Source organism: Erinaceus europaeus, chromosome 14 (genome assembly GCF_950295315.1).
Source record: "Erinaceus europaeus chromosome 14, mEriEur2.1, whole genome shotgun sequence".
NCBI lineage: Eukaryota > Metazoa > Chordata > Mammalia > Eulipotyphla > Erinaceidae > Erinaceus > Erinaceus europaeus.
This window is the reverse complement of record NC_080175.1, coordinates 10,691,347-10,706,775: the sequence shown is the minus strand read 5'-3', so window position 1 is coordinate 10,706,775 and position 15,429 is coordinate 10,691,347. Positions and strand designations below refer to the sequence as shown.

General features: G+C 41.5%; 1 protein-coding gene across 5 annotated transcripts in view; it reads right to left on the bottom strand.

The window, feature by feature from the left end:
• SHTN1 (shootin 1) overlaps positions 1 to 15,429 on the bottom strand; it is a 134,339-nt gene that overhangs the window by 104,566 nt on the left and 14,344 nt on the right. For all 5 annotated transcript variants that reach the window (XM_016186151.2, XM_060171216.1, XM_060171217.1 and 2 more), the window contains one exon: positions 5,252 to 5,304. In XM_016186151.2, coding sequence (XP_016041637.1) covers positions 5,252 to 5,304 — 53 coding nt within the window. The remainder of the gene's footprint in view (positions 1 to 5,251; positions 5,305 to 15,429) is intronic.

The following is a 15,429-nucleotide window of genomic DNA, read 5'->3' as shown; positions in this document are numbered from 1 at the left end:
ATCCATGCCACATACTTCTACCCTATGCACTGTTTTGGTGGTAATGAATCTGGGTTGACCAAACATGTAAGTGCATAATAAATAAGATATTTTATTACAAAGAGGCCAACAATTCTGGCTTTGAGAGAGAGAGAAGATTTTTGGAGAAAAATGAATGACATTTGAGACAGGCATTCGGGGTTAATAAGACTCTCTCACATAATTCTTTTTTGGTGAGTTGAGCAGGAATATTATCTTTTAATCCATTCCTATTCTACCCCCCAAACTAAGCATTTACTTTTAACAGTACAAGTTGTCGTAATTGTTTGTGAAACTGCCTGGGTCCTTCATTAGGGTGGTTATATTCAAGAACAAGAACTTCAGACATTTTTCATTATAACTTACATTCACAGGAAGCATGTAACAAAAAAGTTTTACCTTCAAAAACACTAAGCAGAACTTGGACAGGAGTTGGTGTATGGCACCAAAGTAAAAGACTCTGGGGTTGGGTAGGAAGGTTCAGGTCCTGGAACATGATGGCAGAGGAGGACCAAGCAGGGGTTGAATTTTTTTTATAATTTTTATAAGGTTTTTGTTGTTGTTGTTGTTGTTGTTATCTTTATTTGATAGAGACAGTCAGACACTGAGAGGGAAGGAAGAGAGGGAGAGAGAGACACCTGCAGTCCTGCTTCACCACTCACAAAGCTTTCCCCCTGCAAGGGGGGACCGGGAGCTTGATCCTGGGTCCTTGTGCATTGTGATGTATGTACTCAACCAGGTGTGCCACCACCTGGCCCCAGGGTTGAACTGTTATGTGGAAAACTGGGAAATGTTATGCATGTATAAACTATTGTATTTTACTGTCAACTCTAAACCATTAATCCCCCAATAAAGTTTTTTTTTTAAGTTTTCCCTTCAAAAAGCTTTCATTACAAACTTAAATTCTGACTCCATGCTCAAAGACATGGATAAAAATGACAGAAACATCCACATCACAGTGTCCTTTAAAAGGAAGAATTGAAAAATAAATAATAAATAAATCATTGGTGGTTCAACAAACCAAATCTCCTGCTCTTTCTCTAGGAATACATTATGTCAGGATGTCAAAACCTCTCCCTCCACCCCCCCCAAACCCTCTGTTTTTGATATGAGTTGGATTTGATGTTTAAGTTTCAATTTTGAAAGACGAATGATCTTGATGAAGGCAAATGATCTAGACAGGTGTTATGTCTGATCGCTTGAGGTGGGGAGGGGGGTCGACTTCATAAGCTCACATAGCTGAATTAAGCATAAAACCAGGACTTCATGAAAAATAAGTACATTACCTTGTTTACCTGCTTCAAAAGAACATTTGTAGGCAAAGGACACAGGCCTGAACCTATTCTGTCAGTAATTATCTGTGTAACGCAGGGAGACTCATTCAAACCTTGAGTCCTGACCTTTATGAAACAGGACTGTTCATTCTATGAGGGAGGTAAGTGACGTGTACAGCTCACAGCAGTAAACACAGATTCTTAAGCAACTGCTGGCTCAGAAGAGTACCCTGCCTCATCTCTTGTTTCAGTAGAGAATATTCCAAACAGGGCATTAAAATGCACCCACTATCACTTTCCACTGAAAAGGTTCACAACCCGACAACTAAGAGTTAAGACTTGATGTGGACATGCGGAAGGACCAAATGGATGTGTCTGATCTTGCCCACTCAAGAAAAATATCTCCACATGAAATTAACTGTAGCAGGCCCTTTGGAATATAACTAAAATATGCCTACTAGCTAACTACAAAATGGAGGACCCCCCAACTCTATTCCAGCCTTTAGGTTCATGATTGGTCAACAATTTGTCTGGCTTTGTATGTTAACTCTCTTGTCAACCACCAGGTTCCAGATGCTAGCATGATGCCGACCAGACTTCCCTGGACAGACAACCCCACCAATGTGTCCTGGAGCCCCGCTTCCCCAGAGCCCTTCCCCACTAGGGAAAAAGAGAGACAGGCTGGGAGTATGGATCGACCTGTCAATGCCCATGTTCAGCGGGGAAGCAATTACAGAAGCCTGACCTTCCACCTTCTGCATCCCACAATGACCTTGGGTTAAAGAATAGGAAAGCTATCAAGGTAGGGGATGGGATATGGAGTTCTGGTGGTAGGAACTGTATGAAGTAGTACCCCTCTTATCCTATGTTTTAGTCAATGTTTCCTTTTTATAAATAAAAAATTAAATAAAAAATTTTTTAAAAAATAAGTCAACTGTGGCAAAAGGAATCTGACTTTATATTCCTATCCGTGACTGGTTTCACTGAACTCCAGTGTGGGGCCATGAGGCAAGGATGGCCAGGCGTATCTGGTGATGTGAACTGAACAAAGCTCACCCAGCCAGCCACAAGAAAGTGCTCAGCCAGAGAAAATGGTGTTCTCCATTTACCACCTCCGGAACTAAAGGGGCTTTTACTCATTCTATGCTGTATAAAAGGCTTTTATTATATGCTTCCCTCCTTTGTGACACACACCCCCCTTTTGGAGAAAAAATTCTGCAGTAATAAGCCTGCTAGTCTTTTCACAGAAGATAAACAGAGTGCGGTGAACTTAAAACCACTCTACTTTGTTTTTACCCAACCACACGGCATTCCATATTGCTTTCAGCTCTTTTCTTGCTGTTTCTGTTAATAGTTATTTTTCAAGAATTAGAACAGAAGCAGGTCAATAACACAGAGAGATGTTACAAAAGTAGTAGGCTATGCTCTGTACAGAGAAGCATATAAACAGCTAGGGGGCTAAGGCAATTTATAACTCTCTTTCTACGAAATGTATTTTAGCTAAAATTCCACTTGCCATCACAGATAGTTCACTAAAGCCTAACTACAGGAAGTGAGTAAACAGTAGTCACACAACCAACAATAGATGTTAATAGAATACTGATGATTTTCAGGGTTTTGCAAGGGTCTAAAAGTCAGGACTAAAGCAGGAGAAGAAAGGAGGAAACAAAAAAACATACCTCTTCTGCCTCTTACTGTTACTCATTATTCTATACCTCTCTTACTCTATCACACTTGTCTGGTTTTCCTCCTCCTCTTCCTAACTTCCTAACTTCTAGTCAAAGAGTTCTCATAAATAACATTGTTTTGTTCTTCTCTTCAGCCAGAAGCAACTATGGAAGACTCCATTAACTGGCAACTTCTCAGATCTTTCTCCTAAAGTTAGATGATGGTTGGATTCCTTAAGAAAACAGACTCGGGAGTCGGGCAGTAGCACACTGGGTTAAGTGCACATGGCACAAAATGCAAGGACCGGCATAAGGATCCTGGTTCTAGCCCCAGGCTCCCCACCTGCAGGGGGGTCGCTTCACAGGCAGTGAAGCAGGTCTGCAGGTGTCTATCTTTCTCTCCCCCTCGGTCTTCCCCTCCTCCATCCATTTCTCTCTGTCCTATCCAACAACAACAACATCAACAACGATATCAATAACAATAATAACTACAACAAGGGCACCAAAAGGGAATAAATAAATATTTAAAAAAAAAAAAACAGACTCAAGTAATCTGGCTGGCTGAAGCATTCATTAGCTACACTTTGAAATTACAGAGACTTGGGGACACAAAACTAAGCACAACTTCCCCACCTGTTGGCAGCCTTAGGACATCTGGGACTTTGGGTGGTCATGAAGTTGGAATTAGAAAATCTGCCAATCTATTTCTTTCAACCCTCTTACCAGAGGATAAGCTCTGAGCACCACACACCCTTAATATGAACATTTTATTTTTTTACCTTTTTTATTTGTTATTGGATAGAGACAGAGAGAAATTGAGAGAGAAGGGGAAGACAGAGAGGAAGAGAGACAGAGAGACACCTGCAGACCTGCTTCACTGCCTGTGAAGAGATTCCCCTGCAGGTGGGGAGCTGGGGGGGGGGGGCTCGAACTGGGATCCTAACCAGTTCTTGCGCTTTGTGCCACGTGCACTTAATCTGCTGCGCTACTGCCCAACTCACAATATGAGCATTTTTCTTACCCCTATTTACCATACCCTGAAACTCCTGACAAAGAGAAGAGGAAAGGCATTGCACTTCACTGAACAACAAGGATTTACTCACAAATAAGCAAGAGAGCCTTAAAGCTGACTAGAGGGCCCGTGATATTGCCCAGTGGACAGAGTACCTTCCAGGTATGAGGTCCCTGGTTCAACTATATGGAAGCACCAAGAGCAAAAAGCAGGAAGAGTGTCATGGATGGTGAAGCAGTTCTTGGGAGTCTCTCCCTGTCTACATACAGAATGAAAAATACAACTGGGTCAGGGAGGTAACTCAGTAGTATTGCTCAAGTGCAAAGCCCTTGCTTCATGTCTAAGCACAGTATAAAAAAAAATGCTGACTAATAATGATCTAATAATCCACTGTGATCTGCTTCAAAATATAGTATGTGCCATTAATATCACCAGTAATGTTATAACCCTTCAGGCAACAAATAAACAAGAGTTTACAAGTTAAGTATGATTTCTTTCAGATCCAATACCAGTAACGGACAATTCTGCTTCCTCTCACTCTAATTTTTCATTTTCTATTTAGTACTTCTATTTTTTTTCTTACTTCAGTATTCCACTTCCTTTTTTGCACCTCCCCAAGTTTACAGGGAAAAGACAAATCTTTATGAATCTTAATATGAAATTTTCAGAGACAAAAAGATCAGTCATGTGCAGATGTAAGCTGAACTCAATTATCTAACAGTGAAAAAATACAACTGCTAGAGCCCTATAATCACAAGTCTTCCCATCCTCAGAACTGAATGTTTTTCCACTTCCAGGATCTTATTCACAGAGGAAAACAAATAGGCAAGAGGCTTATGAAGGTATTTGGGCTAAATACCCATGACCAATTCCAAAGAGCTCTCTCTCTCTCCAGAATGGAATCGGCTAAGTCCCCAAGCCTAATGTCTCCGGCCTCCAATTCCATCACTAGAATCCCAAACCTGATTGTTAGGGAAAAGTAGACTTCTTGGGGGTTTGAGTTGCTTGGCCTGGTGCCTTGCTGCACATTTAGCTGTGTAGTTAATCTCCCAGAGCAGAGCCCACTGTGGCATGCCTGCTATTCTTTACCATCTGGAGCCTAGACTTGATATTAGCCTGAACCACACAAGCAGGAAAAAAGAAAGAAAGAAGAAAGAAAGAAAAAAAAACCCTCTCATTCGCATTTAACTAAAATTGGTGGGAGAACAATATACCATGCAGCCTGGGCTTTTATACATGTAAGAAAGGGGGGAATAAAAAAAAAAGGGTGAAGTACAAACCTTCTCCTTTGTTTTCTGGTTCTCAGCTCTAAGGTCTTCATATTCGCCTATTGCTAAAAGAAAGGGAGAAAAAAAAAAGGAAAGCAAAATTATAACACTGTCAAATGATTGTGTTAGGAAAACCTGCTCCCCCCCCCCCAACTATGCCTTATTGACTGTTTACTAGGATGGGGTTGGGAGGGTTGAGGGGAGGTGTCAGTAAAAAAGGTTTCTGCTTATAAGAGAAAGAGGCCAGAGCTGATGTGAAACACACACACGCACACGCACGCACACGCACACACACGCACACACACGCCAGCCAGTGGAATTTTGGTTCTCTCTAGCTCACAACGAGGACCGGTGCACCTGAAGTGACCTGTGATAAGTTAAAACAGGTTGAGCACTTGGTTCTATGAAAGGTGACAGGTGGTTGGTTATCCCCTGAGGTCTTTACACCACTAGGCTAGTCTGTGGTGCTGTAATCAGAGGGTTATTGTTTATAAAAAATAATAACTTGCAGAAATTAAAGCAGGCTCATACAGTCAACTCCATGTCACACAGCTGTTTGATTGTCAGAGCCAAGAGTTGAAGCTATGAGCATTTTTCAGAGGACAATGATCCTCAAGTACAGCAAGAACAACCTAGCACCATGTTATCACCAGATACCAGCCAGGTTCATTCCCTTAAACTGCTGGAAAAATAGGCAAACTGTTTTGAACTATTTCCAACTGGGAGGAAAAATAGCAACCTTCTACTTAAAACCGTCTACTACAGATACAATTATGTAACCTAAACACCTTAGCTCCTCTTTCAGCCATTTTTTTTTAGTGTATTTTTATTTTGTTTTGTTTGTAACCTCACTGCTGAGAATATGGAGAATGTTAGCCTGCAAGAAAGAGAATCATCCAGCACTAATGATGGGGTGAGCAACCAAGGGACTGCTACACTGAATGCTTACTCACACTTTTTCTTTCCTTCTTTCTTTCTTTACTTAACCTACAAAAAACTCAGTGTTTCATAAAATGAGATAAACAGTAATTTCTATTCCTCTCAGTAACTTGACAGAAATTAAAAATTTGAGTCAGAGGAGACTGTTAACCTGACAGAGCCCATGACTTACCATGTGCGAAGAAAGCCCTGAGTTCAAGCCCCAGCATGGTATGAAAACACCATGGAAATCACTAGATGAGCTCCATGATGTTGGGACAGTGCTAAGGTCTCTAAGGTTTATCTCCTCTCTCTGTGTAGCTCCATTTCTCCAACCCCCCCCCCCACACACACACACAGGAGAAATAAAAAAAAAAACTGGACTAGAGGAGCAGTGGTATCTATCTGCATGGGGCAGATTGGGTTTTTTAAAAAAGCATATTAAGGGAGTTGGGCGGTAGGGCAGCGGGTTAAGCGCAGGTGGCCATGCAAAGTGTGAGGACTGGCATAAGGATCCCGGTTCGAGCCTCCGGCTCTCCACATGCCAGTGAGTAGCTTCACAGGCAGTGAAGCAAGTCTGCAAGTGTCTATCTTTCTCTCCCCCTGTCTTCCCCTCCTCTCTCCATTTCTCTCTGTCCTATCCAACAATGACGACAACAACAATGATAACTATAACAATAAAACAACAAGGGCAACAAAATGGAATAAATAAATATTTTTTTAAAGTATATTGAAAATATGAAATCAATCATTTCTAGAATATTCCAAATAATCTGGTTATTTATTCTAGAAGTACATGATTATAATTCTGGAGCAGAGAACATCCCAGAAACAGACAATTTACACAGTAATAACTACAGTTTGCTCCTCTCGACAGTAACCCAAGAGGGACCGGAACAGCTATTATGATGGTAAGACCAAAATCTTAAGATCCAAGAGACTTAAGAAAATTCTGTATTGAAGTTACATTAGTTAATAATCATGCATAGGCTTCACTCAGACAAACAGTGAAGTGGTAGCACACAGAACTTGCATGCATGAAGTCCAGGTTTGATCCCTGGCACCACCAATCGCCAGAACCAAGTGGTGCTCTGGTCTAAATAAACAGATAAAATACAGGCTTCTGCTGTTACAGATCAGCACCTGTCTACATTACATCTTGTTCATCAACAGACATTCAGTCTCCACCCTTCACCACACAATAGATCACTTCTACTCTGAATGCACGCCTTCTTCCCTCCCCCTTTCTGATAACCACTATTCTGTTCATATATACATACTAGAGAAAGAAACTGAAAGGAATGGAGGAGGGAGAGTGAGAGAGACAGAGACACCTGCAACACTGCTTCACCACTTGCAAAGCTTTCTCCCTGCAGGTAGGGGACCAGGGACTTGAACCCAGGTCCTTGAGCACTATAACATGAGTGCTCAATCAGGTGTACACTGCCTGCCCCCCCCACTACTTTGTTCTTATTGACTAAGAGTGTGGGTTTCTGGTCTATTCATTTGTTTTACTTCTTTCACTTCTTTATCTTCCACATATGCAGAAAATTATATACTGTCTTTCTCCATCTGACTTATTTCCTTCACATAATAGGCTCTAGGTCCAATCACATTTGAAGTCCATATAAAGGTTTTAAAATCCTTAGATACTGTTGTTGCCCAATATAGGCTTTCTCTCTGTCCCCATTCACACTTTAAATGGCAAGCATTTCGCGTGCGTGTGCATGTGTGTAGTATTGTGTTATATGTATGTACACCTCATCTTTATTCATTCATCTGCTGATGGATCCTTAGGATGTTTCAACCTCTTGATTAGTGTGAATAAAACTGCAATAAACATAGGATGGAAGGTACAAATTACCTTTCAGAATTTGTGTTTTCATATTGCCAGAGATACCCAATTCAAATTAAAATATATATATATACTAACAGGACTAGTATGGCTAGGAGTTTTATCTGAACTCCAAAAAACATCTAACAAGTAATGGATATTATTTGTATCTGAACTCCAAAAATATCTAACAAGTAATGGATAATATTACTGAAGCCACATACATTGCCCCAAGTCCTTACATATTATATGGCCCCTAAAGGAGCTGAACATATATGTGGCATACAAGATAGAGTCCTTCAAAAGTTACATTTCAATCGAAAAAGCCAAACTGAGCATCCACACACCAGTTCCTCCACACACCAGTTCCATTCCAGCCCCTACCACACCTAGCTCAGCCAATGAGTATAAAGTAACTTGTCCTTGGATCTGAAAAAGAAATAAAATGACCACCTGTTTTCTTAACAGAAACAAAAAAAAGAACTAAGTGATTGCAAAAGATTGTACTTAGTAGGTCATCTATAATAATTATCCCAAATTTTATGATTTCATCTAATATGATTTAGAAAAGAATATGTATCTATGTTATTATTACTGAGAGTTTGATTTAGTTTACTTGACATATGAATGTATCAGTAGAAGAAGCAGAAAAATGGAAATTGATTTAACACTCTGTTCTTGATGACCTATTTTACAGACATACAAAGCAAACAATAAAGACTAAGAGAACCATGATCTCATATTGACATGGAGAGATTTTTTTTTTTTCTATTTAAAACACTGGCTAATGGATGTAAAGCCTCTATTTAAAAGACCAGTATGACTCTTCCTTTATATTACCAGTAGACTCCAGAGGAAACAGTGTAGTCTCCCAATGCTGGGTCTTTATGAAAAACATTAATTAATAACCCTTCACTTGTTATATATTAATAGAAACCACTGCAAATGTGCTCTCTTGTGACTATCTGCAACTTTAAAGTGAACTTTAAAGCCAGGTACTGGGAAAGAAGGGGGAAAAAAAGTATAAGGAGAATTTAATCATAGCAGTAAGGAAGAGGGCACTGGGGGGAGAGTGAAGAAAAGCAGAGGAAAATATTTACTATGGTTTTATTTCTTTAAAGCTAAAACACCAAGCTCACTACCCTAGTTAACACACACACATACACACACACACACACACACACACACACACACACACACACACACACACATATAACTCCATCCTCAGCAAACCTGGCAAAAGTCTGAAAAAGTGGCCTATGTTACTCAGTGACTTCTCTTTTTGGCATTGTTAAAAAATTACAGGAAAGTTTTCCTATTGTTCCAGAACTGGCTTACAGTTTGAAAACAAACAAACAAAAATATTAAAGTGACCTGAGCAGCGCAAAGAATTTAGTGAAAATCTCTAAATTTTGCTAAAGAAGAGTTGATGCCAGCTGGTTCTCTGTTATACAGAAGGTCTCCACAGCTCAGCCAGACCTCATCTCTTAGATTTCTTGATACAGCAGACTTCACTGTACTCTAAGATTATTTGTACAGCAGTTACAAAGCTCATCCTGGAAACTGGGAAATAGATTCAGGCCTCTCGCAAGCTTGAGGCCCTCAGTTCAGTCACCAACAATATATGTGTCTCTGTTTGTCTGTTTGCCTCTCTCTCATTAAAGAAATACTTCTGGGGAGGTGGGATGTATAGCCTAATTCCAGCCCTTGCACTACTAGCCAGGGCAAGTTATTTAAACTGAATCTCAGATTCCTCCCATGGAAAACAGAAGTAGTAAGTATTCACCTCTCCTAGAGCTGCTATTAAGTCTGAGTGAGTTATGGGCCAAGAGACGGTGGCTCACCCTGTAAAGCAGTCACTTTGCCATGTCTGAGGGCATTGATTCAAGGCCCCATCACCACATGGGACCAAGGGAAGTTCTAGGAACAGTGAATGGTGAACAGTGAAACATGACTGTGATATCTCTCCTCCTCTCTGTCTCCTCTTCCTATCTAAAAGTGAAAGGGAGAAAGAAGTCAACTGTGAGCAGTGGAATCATCAATCTAGAGCTTGGGGGTGGGAGGAAAGAATCTGAGTGTTTAGGTTTATCAAGTGCCCCATACATGTTGGCCTTGGTTACTGACACGGGAAAGGCCACCGTGCCCTTTGTGTATGCCTAAAGAGACAAGGCTGTTCCGTAATGCCTTCCAGCCCTCACAAAGATAGAAGGCCACATGGTCTCTGCAATGTGAGTCCTATCATCTCCTACCAAGTGAGAGCTGGAGAAAAGGGGCTGGAGATCACCTGCCAACAGTTTGTTGGCAAGAAAAATAAGTGGTCCGGGAAGTGGCACAGTGATAGGGCTTTGGACTCTCAAGCATGAGGTCCCGAGTTGGATTCCTGGCAGCACATGTGCCAGAGTGGTGTCTGGTTCTTTCTCTTGCCTATCTTTCTCATTTTAAATAAATAAAACCTTTATCAAAAAAACAAAAAGACATGTCTGAGACGTCCATTCTTCAGTCCTGGCTACAGTCACTGGGAGCTTGGAAATCAAACAGATGGTGAATCCCCACCCCCATACTCCCATCCCACCTCTCCTGGCTCAGGATTCTAATGTCACTATTCTCAAGTGGACTTGGGGCAACTGTGTTTTCTTTCTTTGGAGAAGAAAGCAGGTGGTTCTAATACACAACACCCCAGGTGATTTTAATGTGCAGCCAGGGAGGGGAACCACTACATAAGAGGACTGAGTGGAAGCCTACATGGAAGATGGTGGAGAAAACTAGGAAAACATCGGGGCAGAGCATGTGTCTCAAAAAATCATGCTGTGACAGCACTTACATGAAGAATCCAAAAAAAAAAAAAAAAGCCACAAATGTAGAAATCAAAGAATAGGGAGTCGAGCAGTAGCGCAACTGGTTAAACACACATGGTGCAAAGTGCAAGGTTCCGCGTAAGGATCCCGGTTCAAGTCCCCTGCTCCCCACCTGCAGGGGAGTCACTTCACAGGCGGTGAAGCAGGTCTGCAGGTGTCTGTCTTTCTCTCCCCCTCTCTGTCTTCCCCTCCTCTCTCCATTTCTCTCTGTCCTATCCAACAACAATGACATCAATAACAACAATAATAACTACAACAATAAAACAACAAGGGCAACAAAAGGGTATAAATAAATATTTTTTTAAAAAAAAGAAATACAGAGAATAAAATGGTACTGACCAGGGTAAAGGGTGACCAGGTAAGATTGATAGGGTTGTAAGTTGCAACTTGTACATAGAGACCTAGAACACAGTATAAAATATAAAGATAATACCATACTATCATTTTGGAATATGACAGACATTGCTGAAACAGCAATCATATTACATATACTATGTAAATGTATCAAGGAAATGAGGCTGTGCACCTCACAATTAAACTAGGTGAGTGACAGGTCTAATCTTTTTTATTAAAGAAATCATGCTGTCTTTCTATTTTCTAACTCCCTAAGGCTATGAAAGGGAGTTTTCTTCCCAAGCTGCAAACCATGGCACAGCCAGTCCAGGAAGTAGCTAAGTAGATTTGGTCATTTTAGAAACATGCCAATGAAAGTTCATAACTACAAGCCAATAGCCATTCTGGCCCAGAAAACAACAATCACTGTTTGTCTCATACTTTCCCAGCCCCAGCACTGAAGAGTCCAGTGTCCAGAAGCCTGCTTTGTCGGTAAAACAGAGGACTTTCATGTGTGGAGTCCTAGGTTCGATCCCTAGAATCACATGTCACATCACTAACGTGGTGCTTCTTCTTCTCTCTCTGGGGTGGGAGGGGAGCACAAGGATCCCTGTTCAAACCCCCGGCTCCCCACCTGCAGCGGGGAAACTTCACATTCAGTGAAGCAGAGCTGTAGGTGTGTCTTTCTCTCTCCCTCTCTATCTCCCACTCCTCTCTCAATTCCTCTTTGTTCTATAAAAAAGAAAGAAAAAGGGGGCCAGGTTAAGCACACATTAGGCACAAAGTGCAAGGGCCAGCCTAAGGATCCTGGTTCGAACCCCCGGCTCCCCACCTGCGGGGGGGGGTCGCTTCACAGGCAGTAAAGCAGGTCTGCAGGTGTCTGTCTTTCTCTCCCCCTCTCTGTCTTCCCCTCCTCTCTCCATTTCTCTCTGTTCTATCCAACAACAACAACAGTAACGGCAACAATAACAACAGGAGCAACAAAATGTAATAAATGGCCTCCTGGAGCTCTGGATTTGTAGTGCAGGCACTAAACCCCAGTGATAACCCTGGAGAGAAAAAAAAATCCAGTATCCCTAGAATGTAGCACCAGGTAGATTAATTACTATAATCTCTGTCGTTCAATTCCAACCACTGATCTGTACTGGCCAGTGTGACTGTACAGATAACATTTAACTTCATTAAACTAAAACTCCAGTTATGCCAGCCAAATTCCAAGTGCTTAAGAGCTACAGATGGTTAGTGGCTACCAGAGCAGGCAGCAGACACATCACTATCACCACAGCAGGGAGTTCCACCGGACTGAAATGCTCTGAACATCTCTGTCTAGAAACCCTCCAAGCACCTCAAAGGCAACACATTGGAATAAACTTTCACCAAAACTTCTTACTTCTCCCAAACTTTCCTCTCCAATCCGTCCATCCCCTATATCCAGAATCTCTGCCCTTCAGATGACCTTCCTTGGCAACATCCTGTAAGCTAAACTCCAGACTCCCACTATCCCAAGTTCATTTTTTCACAAGATAGTCAACACAGTCACAAAATGAGGTGATTACTTCACACACAGACACACACACACACACACACACACACACACACACACACACACACACACTTTCTCTCCTCCCTCACCCCCCCGCCACTCTTACAAGCTGAAAAATTCAGGCCAGTGTTAAGAAGCCCTGGAGATGACCCCTTAGCCCATACTCCCAGAGGGATAAAGAATAGGAAAGCTATCAGGGAAGGGGATTGGATATAAAGTTTTGATGGTGGGAATTGTGTGGAGTTGTACCCCTCTTATCCTATGGTTTTTGTCAGTGTTTCCTTTTTATAAATAAAAATTAAAAAGGAAAAGGAAAGAAATGAAAAGAGAAAGAAAAGAAAAGAAGGAAGGGGTAGGATACAGAACTCTGGTGGTGGGAATTGTATGGAACTGTACCCATTTTGTCAATCATTATTAAATCACTAATAATAAAAAAGAAAGAAAAGCTCTTTCTATATAACTCACAAAAACCAGCACTTGTATTTCCAATAAACCATCAGAGTCCACATACCCCATTAGAACACTTACATATGGTGTCATATCTGAGCAAAGATCTGTTTTCTTGAATTTTCTCTTACTAGATTCATTGTTATTTAACTAACACTCAGCAGAAGAACTGAGCGGAAAGTCAGCTATGGTGAAACGAATGGCTGATATAAGCCTATGATGTTGAGTGACTAAGCAAGGCATCATGCTGAGTGAGACATGAGAGGCCGGAAAAAGAAAGACTGATATCAAATGATCTCATTTATAGTTAGAACTTAAGAATAAAGGGCAGTAAGGGAGGACCTAAGGTGAAACTTGGACCGGGTAAAATGGATGGCACCAAAGCAAAGGATTCTGGAGAAGGAGGGAGAAGACAGGATGATGGAGCAGTGGGGTCCTAGTATGTCTCCTAGAAACTGATCAAGGGGGAGATGAGAGGTTGAGCTTATGTGCTAAAGACTAAACTGTGAACTATTAACCCCCAATAAAATAAAATAAATATATGAAGGTCGGGTGGTAGCACAGCAGGTTAAGCACATGTAGCGCAAAGCGCAAGAACCCATATAAGGATCCGGGTTCAAGCCCCTGGCTCCCCACCTACAGGGGAGTTGCTTCCCAGGTGGTGAAGCAGGTCTGCAGGTGTCTATCTTTCTCTCCCCCTCTCTGTCTACTAGATTGCAGAGTCACTCATGAAAAAGCATTACTGGGGCCTGGTGGTGGCTCACCGATGGAACATACACATTACATTGCACAAGGACCTCAGTTCAAGACCCCCATCCCCAGCTCCAGGGGGAAAACTTTACAAGTGGTGAAACAGTGCTACAGGTGTCTATCTCTCTCCCTTCCCCTTCCCTCTCAATTTCTCTCTATTCAAAGTAAATAAATTTTAAAAACATATTTAACAGCAGCAAATGCTAGAGAGATTGTGGGGTCAAAGGAACCCTCCTGCACTGCTGGTGTAATGTAAATTGGTCCAGCCTCTGTGGAGAACAGTCTGGAGAACTCTCAGAAGGCTAGAAATGAACTTACCCTCTGATCCTGCAATTCCTCTCCTGGGGATATATCCTAAGAAACCCAACACACCCATTCAAAAAACGTCTGTGTACACATACGTTCTTAGAAGCACAGTTTGTAATAGCCAAATCCTGGAAGCAAACCAGGTGTCCAACAGATGAGTGGTTGAGCAAGTTGTGGTATATACACACAATGGAATACTACTCAGCTATTAAAAACGGTGACTTCACCATTTTCAGCAGATCTTAGATGGACCTTGAAAAATTCATGTTAAGTGAAATAAGTCAGAAACAGAAGGATGAATATGGGATGATCTCACTCTCAGGCAGAAGTTGAAAAACAAGACCAGAAGAGAAAACATAAGTAGAACCTGAACTGGAAATGGTGTATTGGACCAAAGTAAAAGACTCTGGGTTTGGTTTGCTGGGGAGAATACAGGTCCAAAAAGAATGACAGAGGACCTAGTCGGGGTTGTACTGTTATGTGGAAAACTGAGAAATGTGATGCATGTACAGACTACTGTATTTCCTATTGAATGTAAAACATTAATTCCCCAATAAAGAAATTTTTTAAATAAATAAGATCATTTTTAAAAAATGATTAGTTACTGAAAAAAAAATCCTCTAGGGTGAGGACTATGTCTTTATGTGTCCTCCAGGTGCCTACATCTAGCACAGTGCCTGCTAGATAGCAGGCACTTGATAAATTGGTGTGTTAAAGGCTGGAGAAGAATAGCTCTAAGCCTTCGTGCAAACACATCATGAAAGGGCACAAACTCTGGTCCCCATGTGTTACAACAAGATATTCAATGGAAATGAAGCTCTGAAGAGCCATCAAGCAGAGCTAGGAAAACATGGCCTCATGAGATCTTCTAACGGCGAGTTTCCTCCTCCACTGAGTTGACTTCTTTGAGTCCCATGATCCTTGAAACCACTCTGACTAATGGAGAATGTGGGTGGACGCCACCACGACAGATAATGTTCAATTAGCACACATCCCAGTGGATCCTGCTCTGAAAGCCAGAGTGAAAAAGAGAGGTGATTCATACCTCGCTTGTTAATTAAAGCACTAGACAAGCTAGGGAAAGCACTGCGCTGTTCAAAGACCAGATCCAAAGCACAAAGGTGACAGATCTCTCATCTGAAGAGAAAATACAGCAAACCTGGAATTCTTTCATGACTTGGTAGGACGGACACACAGTTTGGTG